We start from the raw sequence: 17,236 nt of genomic DNA on the forward strand, positions 1-17,236 counted from the left end.
AGAGGGTGTGTGAGTGTACTCCCAGGTGGGCGAAGCGCTCCTCGAGCCCAGGCAGGCCCTCCTGGGGAGAGCGGGCTTGGTTTTCAGAGCCTTCCCTTAACTGTGTCTGCGATCCTGGGGCCCCTTTCCCAGGCCCGGGAGAGGCCTCGGGGGCTCCGGGTGGTGGCGGAAGAGGACGGGGAAAGTGCGGGGGGAGGGGAGACTCCGGGGATCCCGAGAGGAAGCTGCGCTGGGCCTTCTCGGGAGGGTTGGGGTTCTCGGAGGGTGTTTGGGGGGCTCGGTACTGTATCCCTGGGGAGATCAGGGGCTGGAGGCTAGGATTCCCGTGTCTGGGTTAACGCTACGGGGTGTTTGGTGCTCGAGCGATTTTGGAGGGTCTTGGGGTGTTTCGGGGGCTCCGGGGTGTGTTGGGAAAGTCCATGAACAAAGTTAGGAGTTCCTCACAGAGTAGAGGTTCTTTTGGGGCATAAAATTGGGAGAGGATCGGGGGGGAAACCTCGGGGATGTGTTTGGGGGTGATCCTTGAGGGCTTTTGGAGAACTCCGATTGGTAATCGTGGGAACTGGGGTGTGTGAACCTCCGGGAATGTGTGTTTTAGGAGGTTCATTGGGCAGAATTTGGGGACCTGGGGGGTCTCTGCAGGGTTTTGGGGATCCCCGAGGGTGTCTTTTGGGGGTCTCTGAACAGTATTTGGGAGTCATGGGGCAGTGCTCCGTGGATCTTGGGGAGCTTTTCAGCATCTGAGATGCCGGGACTGCGAGTATATTTGGGGAGAGTCCCGGGGGTTCTCTGATCGAAGGAGGCGGGGACCCCCGCAGCCCCTCCCTCCCGTCCCATCCAGTCCCCTCCCCCTCGCGGCTCCTCGCTCCCCTCCCCCCTCGGCCTCTGAACAAACTTTTCTTTCTCCTCCAAGTTGCAGACTAACGCCGGGGAGAGAGGAAGGAGCGGAGCGGGAGCCTCCGGAGCCGCCGCCAGCCCCGACGCGGAGCCAGGAGCCCCGGCTCCCCTTCCTCCGCCCCAGGCCCGGGCCATGGCGCCTCCTCTCCGGCCCCGGTGACCGCCCTGCCCGGGCCGGCCGGCCGCGGGGCCCATGGCGTGCGGGGGCCCGAGCTCCGGGGGGCCCGGCGGGGGCGGGGGCGGCGGGGCGGGGCTGGGCAGCCCGGCCCCCGCCTGGTACCACCGCGACCTAAGCCGCGCCGCGGCCGAGGAGCTCCTGGCCCGGGCGGGCCGGGACGGCAGCTTCCTGGTGCGAGACAGCGAGAGCGTGCCCGGAGCCTTCGCCCTCTGCGTGCTGTGAGTCGGGATCAGCGCCCGGGAGGGTGGGGGAGCCCCGAGTGGGCGGCCTAGGTCTGGGGAAGCTGGGCAGGGGAGCGGGACCTCAGGGACTCGGAGCTGCGACGAGCACTGAGGGGAGGGTCTGCCAGTGTGTTGGCAGTCGAGGGCGTCTGAGGCATTCTGTGCCTTGGTCTGTAGGGGGGAGGGCAGCAGCACCTGGGCATGAAGAAGGCCAAGGGTGCGGGATGTATGGGATCCAGTGGCTGTGGAGTGTTTGCGTGCCCTGGAGGGGGTAGTCTTAGGACGTAATGAGACAGCTCCGAGATTCTCTGTGTTTCTGGGGTCGGGTGGGGGCTCAGAGCTGTGTAAAGAAAGGCAGGCAGGTAGGTGCAGAGTGGGATCCTTTGGAGTTCAGCGTGTGTTTATATGGAGACTCAGAAGGAGAATATATGTGTGTTTTACACACTGGGGGCTCGGAGGGTGCGAGTAACACAAGTATGATGGGTTGCAGGAGCAAGTTTGTGCCTGTTGGTTGGGCAGATAATGACATATGTTTGGTCCTGGTATCTGGAATGCCTCTAGGTCCATTAATTCTGGCGAGGTTAGTCATTTCATACTTTTCTGGGTTCACTGAGCGGGACCTGACCCCAGGGTAGCCCTCCCTTTCTTCTCTTACAAGGACCCAGCAGCTGCTTGGACACAATCCCAGCCCCCCAAGTTCCTGGTGAAGCCATACTCCCTTTGCCCTTCCTCCTCCTTCCTCTTCCCCCTGTGTGGAGTAAGACAGCACTGAATAGAATTTGGCTTATTTACAATAAGGAGAGAGTATTGTGAAAATGTAAAAGTCACAGAGATCTCAGAATTGGAGGGTATTTGAGAGTGTGTATTTGTATATGTGTACAGGGCTATATATATGATGAGGTGAATTAGCGTCTAAGGATGAGTTTCTATGTGTATACTTTCTATGAGTGAATGAGAGTGAGAATGTGTACTAGAGCGTGTGGAAGAACAGTTTATAGTCTTGAGCATGAATTTTCATATGCTTGCGTGCTTGTCTGTGAAGGAGATATTAGGGAGTCCACCAACACCTACAGATGTGAGTGGAGAGAATCAAGCAAAAAGTGGTCTTGGCTTTTGGAGAGAGGAGTGCCTTCATCTACCTCTTTTGTTGTCTCTGGCTCCCTTCTTTGTCCCATCTCCCCTGGGGCCTGTTATATTTAGAATGATGGTCAGGCTCTCAATCCCAGGCTTGGTGGGGCTCCTTGGTCTTTGGATTTAGGACTTTGGGTTTCTGGGCTGGGCTTTGGGTTAATGTGGGCACCATTCTCTAGATCTAACGCTGTCACCCTTGGGTTTAACTCTGAGCATGTCTGCCACAAAATCGTTTGGGGAATCTGAGGATGCTGGCTGAGTCCTTCCCCACTCCCTCCCCCCAGCCTCAGCTTTAATCTCTGAGGAGCCTCCATGGAGGCCTGAAAGGCCTGGTCTTTAGTTGTCTCATCTGCATTTCCCTTCATTCTCGTGCCTTGAATATTAGTCTTGAACTGGATGTTTTCCTTGGGTCCCTATTGTGAACTCTTATGTCTTCCCTATAAACTCTTATATTCTGTGTCTTTCCCCATCTTTTCCCTCTTCTATTGTCTGTTGCCTTCTGCCAATAAGGGTGAGATGGGACTCAGTGTGGGCAAGAGACCCTGGGACCTTACTGGACCAGCTGTCTAAATAGGAAGGATCCTGGGAAGAAAGTGCATTAAGTCTACCCTTTCCACCCCCTCCCCAATATTCACTGTTAGGGAGTAGGAATGGAGGGGTATATTCATTCCCCTCTTGAGGAGGTTCCCTCCCCTGTAAGGATCTCTGATTGTTGGGACTTAGGGGTTGACTGGTCAGCTGCTGATGGGGAGTGGGGGACAGCTGTGATTGGGGGTGAGTAGGACTAGACTTGTTGTCACCTAGGACCAAGGAACCAGAGGGGCCCTGAGACTGCCTCAGGGTAGCTCTGTCTGCATGGAGCCTTCAGTCTCCTTGTTTCTATCCTGGATGGAGCCTTAGATGTCTGGGATTATCTGCTCTGCCTGTGTCCTGAGCTGGGAAGTGTTGTGGGGAAAAAGTGGACCAGAAAAAAAAGTGGCCTAACGAATAGTTCTCTAACTTTTCTGACATAGACACCTTCAGCCTTGGTGTCGCAGAGAGGTCAGTTGACCGGGAATTCAGACACCTTAATGTGAGGCTCTCCACATGGCCTTGAACCAGTCCTGTAACCTCTCTGAGTCTTAATTTCCTCATCTGTAAAATGGGTATAATTGTACTAGATGCCCCCAAAAGGTTTTGGTGAGGAAAGCACTTTGAAACTCTGAAATCTATCTGTGTCATAGGTATGAGAACTGTTATGTTTGTAGTGACATGTGAGTGCCCTGACCCACTTTCATGCATACAGCCACCCCAACAGACATACATGGCCATAAGCGGACACAGACCCACAGACACAAACACATGCAGGCAGGATGGATTTGACCAGTCGTTCATGTACATCAGTGTACCCAGGCATATTGACACACACACACACACACACACACACACACACACACACACACACACACACACAGAAATACAGCCAGATGTCAGGTAAACAAAATTGTCAATGCCTTTCCCCCACAAATATACAAACCCTCAGGTGATTTCCAGGAGGGACTTTGGGTCAGGGGGGCTGAGTTCTAATTCCAGCTCTGCGTTCTGTTTGTGACCCTATTGGGCATTTTGGGTCTCATTTTCTTCAATGGTAAGATCAAGGGACTGGGCAAGTTGATTCCTTCGAACTTGGACTCCTATGATCTGTGTCAGAGGAACCATTTATTCCCCCCTCCCCCCTTCAACCATCCCCCTCCATAGTCATTGAGTCCAGATCTGACTCTTGATGCTGCCAGCAAAAGCCACTGGGATGACAGCTGTCCTTTCCTTCTGCTCAGCTGTTGTCCTATGTCTGTCAGTGCCCACCCAGTACCTTCTGCCCCTGTCAGTCCCACCTCCCTAGCCCCAGCTAGCCTATACCCTTCAAGACAAAGGTCTGCCCCCCCATTCCCACTCCCCTGTCTGGACAAGGTTAAATGAACACACCTACCTCTGCCATGTAGACACAGAGGCACACGAAGACAGTACATATATATATGTGTGTTTATGCATGTATATATGTAAACACATACATGTAGACATATGTATATGTATGTGTACACATGCATGTGTGTGTATGTGTATATACACATGATACCCTTTCCTGGAATTGTTCTGAAGCTTACCTGGTTGGGGGTGGGGAGATGGGGAGGGCAAGGTGATAGAAGCAGAGTGTTTAGACAGCTGGGAAGCTGACAAAGGCCCTGCTTGTTGCCTGGGGCAGCACAAACAGGGCATGCTGCCTGCACCTAGCCTGGACTCCTCCCTACTCTGCCAGCCTCTAAGGGGCTGAGTCGGAAGTTTACTCTGGTTTTTCTATTTGTGTTTTTTTTGGGAGGGGGGGAGGGTGGTGGCAGCTGGGGATTGGATGTACCTTTGCAGGCTGGAGGCCTAATCCTTTACCCTGTTCATCCCCCACAGGTACCAGAAACATGTTCATACCTACCGAATCTTACCTGATGGAGAAGACTTCCTGGCAGTGCAGGTGGGAGAATCTGGCCAATTCTTTCCTGCACCAACCTAGTCTCCGGTTCTCATTTGCTTCAGATAAGCTGTGTTTCTTTGTGGGAATCCCTTACCCCTTCTGGACCTCTGTTTCCTCATCTATAAAGTGAGGAAGTTGGACTCATGATCTCTGAGGTTTCTCCTGTGATCTAGATGCCTTATGTGGTTTCTTCCGTTCAGAGATGCTCTGATAATTCCTTCAAAAAGTATTTATTAAGAGCCTACTATATGTTAGGCACATAGAGCCCTCTCTTTCCCAGGACTGACTCCTCTCCCACCCTTTGCTTTTCCCATAGTCTTCCCAGGGCATTCCTGTACGCCGGTTTCAGACCCTGGGTGAGCTTATCGACCTCTACGCTCAACCCAACCAAGGTCTGGTTTGTGCCCTGTTGCTGCCTGTGGAGCGGGAAGCTGAGGTTCCTGATGAGCGAGACTACTCAGGTAGGTCTCAGTCCCTAAACTCATCACTGTGGTCTCTGTTTGGGTTACCACTCCCTTTTATACCTCCCCATCTCGCCACACCCCACCCTTTAGGTTAATAGCCTAGGGATAGAGGCTATAGGGGCTGGATTAGAGCTGGGAATTAGGCCAGTGTTTCTACAGACAACTTTCTTGGTTTTTTTTCAGATGGGGAAGATGAGAAGCCCCCACTGCCTCCTCGATCAGGCTCTACCAGCTTCTCTGCAGGCAGTAGCATTAGCAGTGCAGCTGGACCCAACAGTCCTCCACCAAGCCTGGAGTCCCCCACTACTCCCGCCACAGAGAGGTAAACCCCATCTCTCTCCTTAAAAAAAAAAACACTTCCCTTCACAGAGAAGTAAACTCCTCCCACCCCATTCCAAACACATACAGATGTGGACCTGCCCCAGTCCATGGAAATATCAGATTCCCTTACCACTCACAGAAAGATACCTCCCTAGCTCTAACCCTGGAGATGTAAGACCTGTCCCCCTTCCCACCTGCTCCCCTATACAGAGGTAAGACTTCCCTAGGGGGCTGGCCTGGCCTGAACTTGCCTCAACCCTATTGCTCCAAGTCATTGACCTAAGCACTCTCCACCTTTGCATAGGGGACCCCAGGGGGCAGAACAATGGGTGAGGGTCATAGCTGAGGATGTATTGGGCCCTCTCGAACTTCCTTCTTCTGTCCTCTGCAGCACTCCCAATGGGTTGAGTACTGTCACAGTCTCCCATGAGTACCTGAAAGGCAGCTATGGGCTGGACCTGGAGGCTGTTCGGGGAGGGGCCAGCAGCCTTCCCCACCTAACCCGAACCCTGGTCACTTCCTGCCGAAGGCTACACAGGTAATCCCTCACCTCTGACTTCCCAAGCCTGCCTGGTCTCTAGTAACCATTTCCTCTATGTACCGTAACATGCTTTCTGCCAAGGGCCAGTGGATAATTATAAGAGCTGTCTTGGGGACCAGAGATTGGGCTAGTTCTGCTGAGTGTGAGAGAACGGGACCAGGAGGAGCAATGGATGAGTGTCGAAGGCAGATTCAAGCTTGACCTAAGCCCTGCCTCCCAGACATCTGTTTTTGTTTTTGAATCCAGCAAACTTTTATTAAGTTCTTCTTACTTTCAAAGCCAGTGCTGTGGATATGGAAACAGAAGGGAAAGTGACTTTCCCCTCATGGAGCACACAGTATACCAAGGGGATACAAATGTTGAAAGTAAATGCAAAGTGTAGACAAAGTAATTTTTGAGGGGAAGGGAGCAAGAGTGCAGATAACTGGGGTGGCTGGGGCTGTGCTGATAAATGGTGTGGGGGGAGGGTTGCGATGTACATATTACAAATTTAATCTGCATTACCTACATTTCTAGACAATCTACAGAAGATAAATGAAGCTACAGTTTCTTTAGGTGCAAATGTTCACACTGAAAATTTAACCATTGGCTCTCCAGCACACCCCCAAGGAACGTTTCAGAAAGGTTTCTTAGAGGAGTTGACCTGAGCTGGGCTGTAAAGGAAGATTAAGGATTCTCTTATTCTCATTAGACTGCAAGCTTCTTGAGGGCAGAGGCTTTCTTTTGCCTCATTTTGTATCTTCAGCATTTTAGTGTGGTGACTGGCACACAGTAAACGCTTAAAAATGTTTTTGTTTTTGTGTTCTTTGAGGAGGAAGGGAGAAGAGAGAGCATTGTAGACAAGCTTCTCGGGCATCTTTGGACATCTTGGATGTCCAAATAGAACCTCTTATATTTTCCCTCAGCCTTGTCTCTCCTTCAAACTTCCTGATTTCTTTTGAGGTCACTATCCTTACGCTTCTTAGCACTCATGTTCATAACACCCCAAAGTCTTTTTTAACTCTTACCATTCTCCCACCTCCCATATCTAATTACTTGCCAGGTCTTCTTGTGGATTCTCCTCCTCCAACCCCTTTCATGAAACCTCTCCCCTTTTTACCATGCACACATGCACATCGTCTCAAACCTAGTTTAAACCCTTATCACCCATCACCTGGGCTATTTCAATAACCTTCTAATGGATCTCCTGCTCCCATTTGTTTCCTCTCCAACTCATCCTCCATCTAAATGGCAAATTGATAGCCCTGAAAAACATACATCTGACCACATGACTCCCTTATTTGGCATCTTTAGTAGCTTTTTATTGCCTCCTGAATAAAATACAGATTTCTCAGCCTGACATTTAGAACCCTCCATAATCTGGCTCCTATCCACTTTATTTCATGTTTTTCTCCTTCATATATTCTCTGTTCTAATCAAAGTAGCCTCCTGGCTGTTAGCCATTCCTGAGAGCCGATCATATTTTGTCCTGCACAAATGATCCCTCGCATCTGAAATGCCTTCCTTCCTTACCTGTACCTCTTGGAGCCTCTAGCTCTTTTCAAGGCTTATTCTAAGGGACATCCTCTTTTCCATAAGCCTTTAGTGACTCTCCCATTTACCAGTGCTTTACCCCTAATTAGTTTGTATATATTTTGTTGGTTTCTTGTATCTTAATTATCCGTGAACATGTATTCCCTCTTCTCTTGCCCCCCCCCAGTGAAATAAGTAAAATATGAGATCTTTGAGGGTAGAGGCTGATTCATTTTTATTTTTTCATTTATTTATCTTGCTTTCTTCCCCGCCCCCGCACCTTAATGGTATTTTATTTTTTCCAATTATATGTAAAGATAGTTTTCAAGATTCACTTTTATAAGATTTTTGAGCTCTACTTTTTTCTTCCCCTTCTTCTCCCCAAGACAGCAAGCAATCTAATATAAGCTACACATGTATAATCATATTAAACATATTTTCACATTAGTCATGTTGTGAGAACCAAAACTAAAGGGAAAAAACCACAAGAAAGAAAATAACAACAAAAAAAATTGAAATTGTCTTAGTTAATCTTGATTTCTACTGTCTAGCAGAGGACTTGGGATATAACCGGTGCTTCGTGAAAGCTTATTGAATGTCAGGGAGAATATGTGAGCTCCTCATTTTGGGAGGTCTTCAAGCCAAGACAGAATAACTACTTATCAGGAATGTTGTAGAAGGGCTTTCTGTTCAAGTGTATGGTGGACTGTTTCCATTGCAGGGATTTTTCTTCAAGCAGTGAGGCTGGACTTGGAGTCAGGAAGACCTGGGTTTAAATACTGCCTCAGATACTAACTGGCTGTGTGACCCTGTGCAATTGAGTTAACCTTGTTGGGCTTTGACTTCATTCTTTATAAAATGAAGGAGTTGAACTTGGTGACCTTCTGTGGTCTCCTCCATCTTTAAAACCATGCTTTTATAATTAGATACCCTTTGCAGGCCCTTTTGGTTCAGAGTCTATGACTTTTCTAAACTTTTGTCTCCTTTCTCTCTACCTCTTACCCCTGGGCCCAGTGAGGTAGACAAAGTACTGTCTGGCCTTGAGATTCTTTCTAAGGTGTTTGATCAGCAGAGCTCGCCCATGGTGACCCGGCTTCTTCAGCAACAGGTGGGGCTGGGGCTGGGGAGGTCAAACTCTCCTTTTTTTCTGGAGGAAGGGTGCTGGTATTATACCTGGAGGTCTGGGTTGGGGGTAAGAAAGGTATGAGTCCTGGAGCTTCCTCTGCTTGGGACCTGGGGAGGTGAGGATGGGTCTGGACTTTCATTAGCCTCAGAGGCTCTTCCACTCTTCCACCTGCAGAGCTCCACCCAGACAGGAGAGCAAGAGTTGGAGAGTCTGGTGCTCAAGCTGTCGGTGCTAAAGGACTTCCTGTCTGGCATCCAGAGGAAGGTGATCTGGTTTCCTTGCCCTTAGCTTGAACTTTAACCTAACCTCTGATCTCAAATCTTAATCCCATCTGTGACTAATATCGTGATCTAAGAATCAACCCTTGTTCCAGATTTAAAATCAACCCTGTACATTTGATGTCAGAACTACAGCTTTGACCCCGAGTCCAACCTTGATCCTGACCTTGACCCACAGACTCTCTTTCCACAGGCCTTGAAAGCCCTGCAAGATATGAGCTCTACAGCACCCCCGACCCCACTCCAACCGTCCACTCGTAAAGCTAAGAGTATTCCTGTGCAAGCCTTTGAGGTAGGGACCAAGATGAAGGGAAGGGTTGGGAGGATGGTCCTGGCCTCCTTGGGCTAGTCTTAGGGGACTTCTCAGTCTGTTAATATCATGTTGTTGACATTTGAGGATGAGGAGGGTGTCTACAATCTAAGTACACAGCATACCTTCACCTTTGACCTGATCGGTTGCAGGTGAAACTGGATGTGACTCTGAGTGACCTGACCAAGATTGGGAAGTCTCAGAAGTTCACGTTGAGTGTTGATGTGGAGGGTGGACGGCTTGTGTTGCTCCGAAGGCAGCGGGACTCCCAGGAGGACTGGACCACTTTCACACATGACCGCAGTGAGTTCTAGGGTGAGGGGGGGGAAAGGTAGAAAGAAGCAGGGGAATCTCAGGAAGGCTTGGCCAGTTCAGTTCAGCCTACCTGGACCAGCTGGAAACAGAGCATTCTGCTAGGAAAGGACAAAGGTCTAGTCACAAGGATAAGACTCAAATAAAATCTAATATATTCAATATAACTAACCTCCCTGGCTTCCGTTAAATTCCAACTAAAATTTCATACTTTACAGAAATCCTTTTCCAACTCCTCTTAATTCCAGTGCCTTCCCTTTGTTAATTATTTCCTGTTTATCCTGTATATAGCTAGTTTTAATATATTTGTTTGCATGTTGTCTCCCCATTAGATACGAACTCCTTGAGGATAGGGACTGTCTTTTTCTTCTTGTATCCTCAATGCTTAGCATAATGCCTGATACCTAATAGGTTAATAAATGTTTGTTGTTGCTTAATCAATTAAGTAGCTTAATAAATGTTGATTGATATTACAAGATAAACGTATCATAGGAGTACAGACAAAACATTAGAACCTAGCTTTAAAGTTTGGGTAAGAATTCAGCTTGTGAAGAAGAAGAGGGAGACTATTCTAAGCACAGTGACCCGTGAAGAAAGGCATAGATAGGAGGTGAGCACCAGGGGAGTTCTTTGGGCAAAGTTAAGTCTAGTTTGGCTAGAGTAATATGAAATAAGGTTGAAAAAGATTGTTAAAGGCACCAAATACCCTGCCAGGAAGTTTGAGTTTTGCTGAAATATTTTGAGTGGAGGATTGGAATGAGTAGATATTTTTGGATAAAAAAGGTTATTCTAGAAATTTAGGAAAGATTTTTATATAGATAACTTAAGGCTTAGAGTCTGGAAGTTCTAGGTTCAGATCCCATTTCTGACACTAGCTTAGTGATTCTAGGTAAGTCATTTAGCCTCTATGTGGTTCAGGATTTAATCTATTAGCTCATAGAAGGGTTTCACAGGATCATTAGTCTAGGGACTTCAGAGGCCTTCTAGTCCAATTCTTGTTTTTACAGATGAAGAGTCTGGGACCTGAGGAGAGTAAGTAACTTGTCCAAGGTCACACAGATAGTAAGCAGGAGAAATAGAATTTGAGCCCAGGTACTGTGACTTCAGAACTAAGCCATTTTTGTACTGGACCACACTGCTTTAGCTTTTGTAATCTGCATTGATGGAATGATTTTCCTGCATTGATGAGAAACCACACCTTTAGTATGTGAAAGATGAATTGAAACGGGGGAGATTAAAGGTATTAGGATGCTGTTTTGGGGGTCCAGGCCGGTGGTAGTAAGGATTTATATTAAAGCAGAAGAGAGGAGAGGAGCGATTGAAGACCCTTTTCAGAAACGGAATCCATAGAATTTTGTAGGTTAACTGGTTGGATGTAAGAGGTTAGGGAGGAGAAGGCGTCCCCAGGTAACCCAAGGTTACGAACAGGAAACACCAGCTGAACAGTAAGATATAATGAAGTCAAAAGGAGAAGCAAGTTCTCATGCAGGAGAAGCATGATCACAAGTTTTGTTTTAGATACAGTGAGTTTGAGGTATTAGTGGGACAGCCTAGCTCAAGGGTCAGCAACCCTCATTTGGCACAAGGGCCAAATCTAGCTTGCTGCCTGTTTTTGTACAGCTCCTCAGGGTGCAGCTTGTCAACTCTTGGCCTAGCTGATGGTTTGAGGCACAGGAGAGAGGTCAAGGTTAGAGATAAAGGATTTTATCTATAACTGGGCAGGGGTGGGAGTTATAGCCAGGGCATAGACTGAGATTGACAAGGAGGAGAATTTCATTCATCCCATGCCTGAAACAAAGTGAATCTATGAGTGATTGTGAGCCTGGAGAATCCCAGGGTGCCTGGTTGTTAACCTGGGGGTGGGACCAGGGCAGGGAACATAGAATAGTCACAGAGTGGGGGGACCATGTTCTCCCATGTCCAACAGTGAGCCTGAGAGGAGATGACACAGACTGGGGCAAGTGTTTGGGGTTGGGACTGGGGGTGGTGGTAGACAGTAGAGGTTGTTGTGCCTTGCAAACAGGGCACAGTAGTCTTTGGGTATGTGTGTGTGACTTGGCCTTTTCTCCTGGGGTCTCCTCCCCACTCTTAGTCCGACAACTAATCAAGTCCCAGAGGGTCCAGAATAAGTTGGGCATTGTGTTTGAGAAGGAGAAAGAGAGGACCCAGCGGAAGGACTTCATCTTTGTCAGTGCCAGGGTAAGCTATAGGGGACTGGAGGGGGTTGGGGATTTAGGGAGAAGATACAGTCTGCCCAGAATGTGTAATAGAGAGGAAAGTGATGATGGGACCAAAAAAGGTTGAATCGTGTGGGGCTAGGGCTTGGAATCTCAACTTGGCTGGTATATTTTGGTGTCTGTTACAAAGGAGTAGAAAAAACTAGGGAAAAAAAGAAGAAAAGGCTAGAAAAATCACCTGAGACCTGAAAGATTATTTAGTCTATCCCCCTAATTTTATAAAGCATGAAACTAGGACTCAGGGAAGTGAACTCAAGTCTTCAGACTTTTTCTTCTCTACACAATAATTGTTTCTTAGACTAAAAGGATCAGGCAGGACCTATAGGTTTAAGGAGACAAGAGGTCAAGTCCGGGGAAGTTAGCTAAGGCAAGAAGAACCAGATCAGATTCATAAGTTGCCATGATTTTAAAAAAAATCCATCCCTTGATGACCGACCTTCAGGCAATGAGCCTTTCTGCTCTTATGAAGCAGTTGGTAGTGTAGTGGATAGAGTGCTGAGCTTGGAGTCAGGAAGACCTGAGTTCAAATCCAGCTTCAGACACTTACTAGCTGTGTCACCATGAGCAAGTCACATCACCCCTGCCTTCCTCAATACCCTTAACTGTAAAGTGGGGATAATAAAAGCGCATACCTATTAGGGTTGTTGTGAAGATCAAATGAAACAATGTTTATAAAATGCCTGGCACTTAGTAGGTGCTTAATAAATGCTAGTTCCCTCCCTATCCCTCATTCCGTTACTTAAAATTTAAAAATCCCTTTCACAGACCATCTAGAAGGCCTAATCTCAGCTATATCCAAACAGCATCCCTCTATGTTTCTGTGAGATCTTAGGATTCTAAGGTCACTCATGGGGGTTTTTTCAGCCTTTGCCTTAAGCTTTTCAATGAGGAAAAACTCAAGACTTCTGCAGGTAGTCCATTCATTCAACTGTTGGTCAGCTCATATTGTTGGGGAATTTTTCCTTGGGTGAAGCTAATCTCTTACTCCTCTGAAGCTTCTGCCCTCTGCCCCTAGTTTTGCCCTTCTGGCTCAGGTAGATCAAGACTACATGAAGACATGAATACACGTACCCCCTTCAGACTAAAGTCTTTAAACTAGACATGCCCATGTTCTTCTGGCTGATCTTTGAAGGTCTGGGAGATTAAGTATTACTGTTCTCATTTTTTGTATATAAGGAAACATTCTTAGTGGGGGGAAGGAATTAACCCCTGAGTCACTCAGTTAGTAAGTTTTAGAATTAATATTGGACCCTGCCTTTTGATTCCAAGCCCAGGGATCTCACCACATCACCTGATCTCTTAAGTTAGTGAGGAGCAGATAGAGTCCAGAGTATGACAGGTCACTTAGCTAGCAAGAGTAGCATTGGTGGGTCCTGATCCCAAGGTAGAAGATGCTGGCTCCCTGTGTAATTCTTATGCTCCTTTCTGAGTATGTGAGAGACAGACAGCCCTTTGGGTGGATGAGTGGAATTGTGGGGCCAGCTCCTATTTAAGGCCAGGTTGGGGAGACAAGACATTTTGCCCAGTGGTTAGGTGGAAAGGTCAGCAGCCTTTCCCTAGCTCAATGGTCCCCTTTTTTCTTCCTCAGAAAAGGGAGGCATTCTGCCAGCTGCTGCAACTTATGAAAAACAAACACTCCAACCAGGATGAGCCAGATATGATCTCCATCTTCATTGGCACTTGGAATATGGGTCTGTCTTTCTTGGGGACTTGCAGAGGGTGTGTTACAGTGAGACTTCCAATGGATAGGGGAGGAGGGAGGGCTAGGAGTTATGGGGAGCCTTGGGGGTGATGCACATGGAGTGAAGTTGGGATACTGGGGATAAGTGTGGCCTGGATACTGGGGCCAGAGTTGGGAAGGCCTGGGATCTTCAGGCCGGTATGGCATAATGGAAAGATTGCTAGAGTTCAGTTGAGACAGGCATGGGTTTGAATCTTGGCTCTATCACAGAAGCTGCAGGTACTAGTTATGGTAGCCAAGACACTTAACCTCAATGTTATTCATAAATCTGATACTGCGGAGTTGTAAGTCTTGTATGGTAGTTGGAGTTACCATTATTCTTCTCTGCACTACTGTTCTTATTCGAGAGGTCCATGGGCTAAAGGAGCAGGGCCTGGTCACCCTCCTCTGATGCCCTGTCCCCTGCCCTCTCCTAGGCAGCGTGCCACCCCCCAAAAACATAACTTCGTGGTTCACCTCGAAAGGCCTGGGGAAGACTCTGGATGAAGTTACTGTGACCATCCCCCATGATATCTATGTATTTGGAACCCAGGAGAACTCGGTGGGCGACCGGGAGTGGCTGGATCTCCTTCGAGGTGGCCTCAAGGATCTCACCGACCTCGATTACCGCCCGGTGAGAAAGTGGGAGAGATTCACAGCAAGGTCACCTTCCTGGGAAGGGGCACCATTTGAGGATTTGATTTTTCCTGGGCCCTTTGTCTCAGTCTGGCTTTCTTTTTCTTCTGTGGGCCCAAAGATGCCTTTCACTCAGCCCGGGCTTAAGATATGGAGGGCAGTACTTGATGTTGGGGGAGACACAGAACTGAGAGAAGCCAGAGTTCCTGCCTTCAGAGAATTTTCAGTGTAGCAGGCTTGGCTACTTGCTGGAGTCTGAGGCTCCTAAATCTTCCCCTAGACATGGCCTCTCCCAGGGCCCCTGAAGAAGGAGGGGTGGAGGGGAGCCTTATGACATTCCCTCCCTCCTACAAGCACAGAAGGCTGGGCCTGGTCCAGCCTTGGAGCTTCTGGGGGATTTTACTGAGAGGACAGGGAAACTGACAGAGATTCTACTAAATACATAACTCTGAACACTGGTGTACAAAATCACTAAACCTATGTATTATCCTTAAGATAAAGATAATAAACTGTACTCTCCACCCCCACAGGGTTTTTGGGAGGATACTTTTATCATCATTCCTGTTCTCCATTTAAAATGTCATTGAGTTAGGCCTCTTTTCCTCCATTCTCACAGGAGGTGACCCTGCTTCCTGGCTCAAGGCTAATCTGACCACTCTTGGCCTTGACTTGGTTCCTTCTGTCTCCTCTGGGACCTTGCTGCTTTGATCATTCCCTCTCTTTCTCGAGTCCCTGCTGGCTTCTTTTCTTCAGTCTACAAACATGCACTCATCTCCCAAGTCGCTGGTCTGACCATCCTGTAGAGTTATCCGTTCTATCTCACTTGTCCCTAGGGCTCCAAACACTGCTTTCAGCCCTTCTGTGCACGCTGTGGTCTATGGTGATCCAACTTCCACTCATTGCCCCACTCTCTCCAAGGTTTTCAGTATCATCCTGATTACTAAATCCAGTGGCCTCTTCTCATAGGATTTAGAGGTGGAAAAGAGATCCTCTTAACCCCTTCATTTTGTAGAGGTAGAAACCAAAGCCTAGAGAAAGCCCAGGGTCATATTCTCAGTTTTTATCTTCACTTCCCTATAGCATCTGACACTGTTGAGATATTCTGGTCTCCCTGTGTCTCAGAAACTGAGAGTTTTTCAAAGACCAGCCCATGATTAGAATTAGACCTGTCTGAAGTTCTTGCTCCTTGAGTTCTGTGGGCAGTCACCCCTTCCCCCAACCTGATATCAAGAAGCATAAAGAAGGAAGGAAGAAAATAAGCATTTATTAAGCACCTACTATGTGATATTATTTTACAATTATTATTTCAATTGATCCTCAGAAACAACCCTGGGAGGTAGGTGTTTGTATTTATTATCTCTATTTTATAGATGAAGAAACTTGAGTCAGCTTAATTGGCTTGCCCAGCGTCACACAGCAAGTAAGAGTCTGAGACAGGATTTGAACTTGGGTTTTCCTGACTTCAGCTCCAGTGCTCTGTCCATTGTACCATGTAGCTGCCTCAGAGTCTGTCCTGTCTCCCAGTCCCCTTTCTTCAACTAATATGGAGACTGTGTGCTAAATGCGTCTCAGCAAACTCACCGAAATTCCAAGAAAGCTCACTGGAGGTAGCTACTGGAGGTAGCTAGATAAGTGGGTAACCCTGGGTGACAGTTAATCTCTTGGCCTCAGTTTCTTTACCTGTAAAATGGGGATAACTAATAGTGCTTACCTACCAGGTGAAGTTTACTTCTCAAGGTTTTTGTGAGGATCAGAAGATTTAAGGTGCTTTGTCCTTACAGCATTATGTAAATATTAGCTATTCTTATTATTATCGTTGTGAAATGTAGTTCAAAGAAAGCTATAGGTGGGAACCAAAGTACTATTGAATGTTGGAGCTAAGAGATCGAAGTCTAACTCTGCTGGGTTTGACTGAGGAAGAAGCCAAGCTTCGAAAGAGGGAAGGACTTCCCAAGGCTTCACAGACCATGGAAGAGCTGGGTCTGTCATAGATGGGCTTTGGAATTCTCACTTTAGCTGGCTTGGTGAGCAGAGTTCATCATCTGGGGAGTCTGGATCAGTAGGGAGGAGTAGGCCAATTTCCTGGGTCCAGAGTCTGACCCTTTGTGCCAGGGAGACAGAACCAAAGCCCCTCCCATCAGGAAGAAGAATGATCTAAGTTCAGAGCCATAGCAACAGGGTTGCAACAAGTGTCCTGAGCTGGGAGCTTGGAAACCTGGGTGCCAGCTTGGGCTGTGCCATTGATTCTGCAACCATGAGCAAGTCTTTCCCTTCCCTGGGCCTCAGTTTCCTCCTCTGTAACAAGAGGACTTGGACTTAGATGGTCTGTAAGGTCCCTTCCAGCTCTGAGTTTGTATGGTCTATGCTCTGGGTTACCTCCAGTTCTGAGAGTCTATGTTCCAAGATTGCCCCCACCCTACCCCAGCTCTGACATTTTATGTCCTTACCAGCTCCAATATTCTGTGTTCTAGGACCCCCTTCTAGTTCTGATGTTTTGCATTCCAAAGTCCCTTGCAGCTTTTGACATTCGATGTCCTGTGTTCTAAGGTCCTTCCTAGCTCTGCCCTTGACTCTCAAGTGCTGTGTTATGTGGTAGAAAACTTAGGTCTTAGAGTCGGGCATCAGGTCAGGGAAAGTTTCCTAGAAAAAGCTGGGACTCAAATTGAGTCTTCAAGAATGGGGAAGTTTCATTAGGTGGGCAGGGAAAAGTGTAAGCCAGGAAGAGAACAACCCTGATATGGATGTGTATTGTGGGGTGGAGAGATAAGAAAGGTGAGGAGATTGAGGGGGGGCTGGAGAAGAACATTTAGGGAAGAATTGGCATTGGGGGGGCAGGCGGAGAATTGAACTTG

The 17,236-nt window shown here is 47.9% G+C and overlaps 1 protein-coding gene across 2 annotated transcripts in view; it reads left to right on the forward strand.

Annotated features, from left to right (window-relative positions):
* The first annotated feature begins 959 nt into the window (after positions 1 to 959).
* Positions 960 to 17,236, forward strand: part of INPPL1 (inositol polyphosphate phosphatase like 1) — a 30,615-nt gene continuing 14,338 nt past the window's right edge. For both annotated transcript variants that reach the window (XM_072610320.1, XM_072610321.1), the window contains exons 1-12: positions 960 to 1,293; positions 4,864 to 4,927; positions 5,244 to 5,388; positions 5,575 to 5,713; positions 6,104 to 6,250; positions 8,780 to 8,873; positions 9,066 to 9,155; positions 9,363 to 9,461; positions 9,632 to 9,782; positions 11,884 to 11,990; positions 13,617 to 13,719; positions 14,186 to 14,382. In XM_072610320.1, the coding sequence (XP_072466421.1) occupies positions 1,091 to 1,293; positions 4,864 to 4,927; positions 5,244 to 5,388; positions 5,575 to 5,713; positions 6,104 to 6,250; positions 8,780 to 8,873; positions 9,066 to 9,155; positions 9,363 to 9,461; positions 9,632 to 9,782; positions 11,884 to 11,990; positions 13,617 to 13,719; positions 14,186 to 14,382 (1,539 nt within the window). In that variant the 5' untranslated portion in view covers positions 960 to 1,090. The remainder of the gene's footprint in view (positions 1,294 to 4,863; positions 4,928 to 5,243; positions 5,389 to 5,574; positions 5,714 to 6,103; positions 6,251 to 8,779; positions 8,874 to 9,065; positions 9,156 to 9,362; positions 9,462 to 9,631; positions 9,783 to 11,883; positions 11,991 to 13,616; positions 13,720 to 14,185; positions 14,383 to 17,236) is intronic.

This window comes from Notamacropus eugenii, chromosome 5 (genome assembly GCF_028372415.1).
Source record: "Notamacropus eugenii isolate mMacEug1 chromosome 5, mMacEug1.pri_v2, whole genome shotgun sequence".
Taxonomy (NCBI): Eukaryota; Metazoa; Chordata; class Mammalia; order Diprotodontia; family Macropodidae; genus Notamacropus; species Notamacropus eugenii.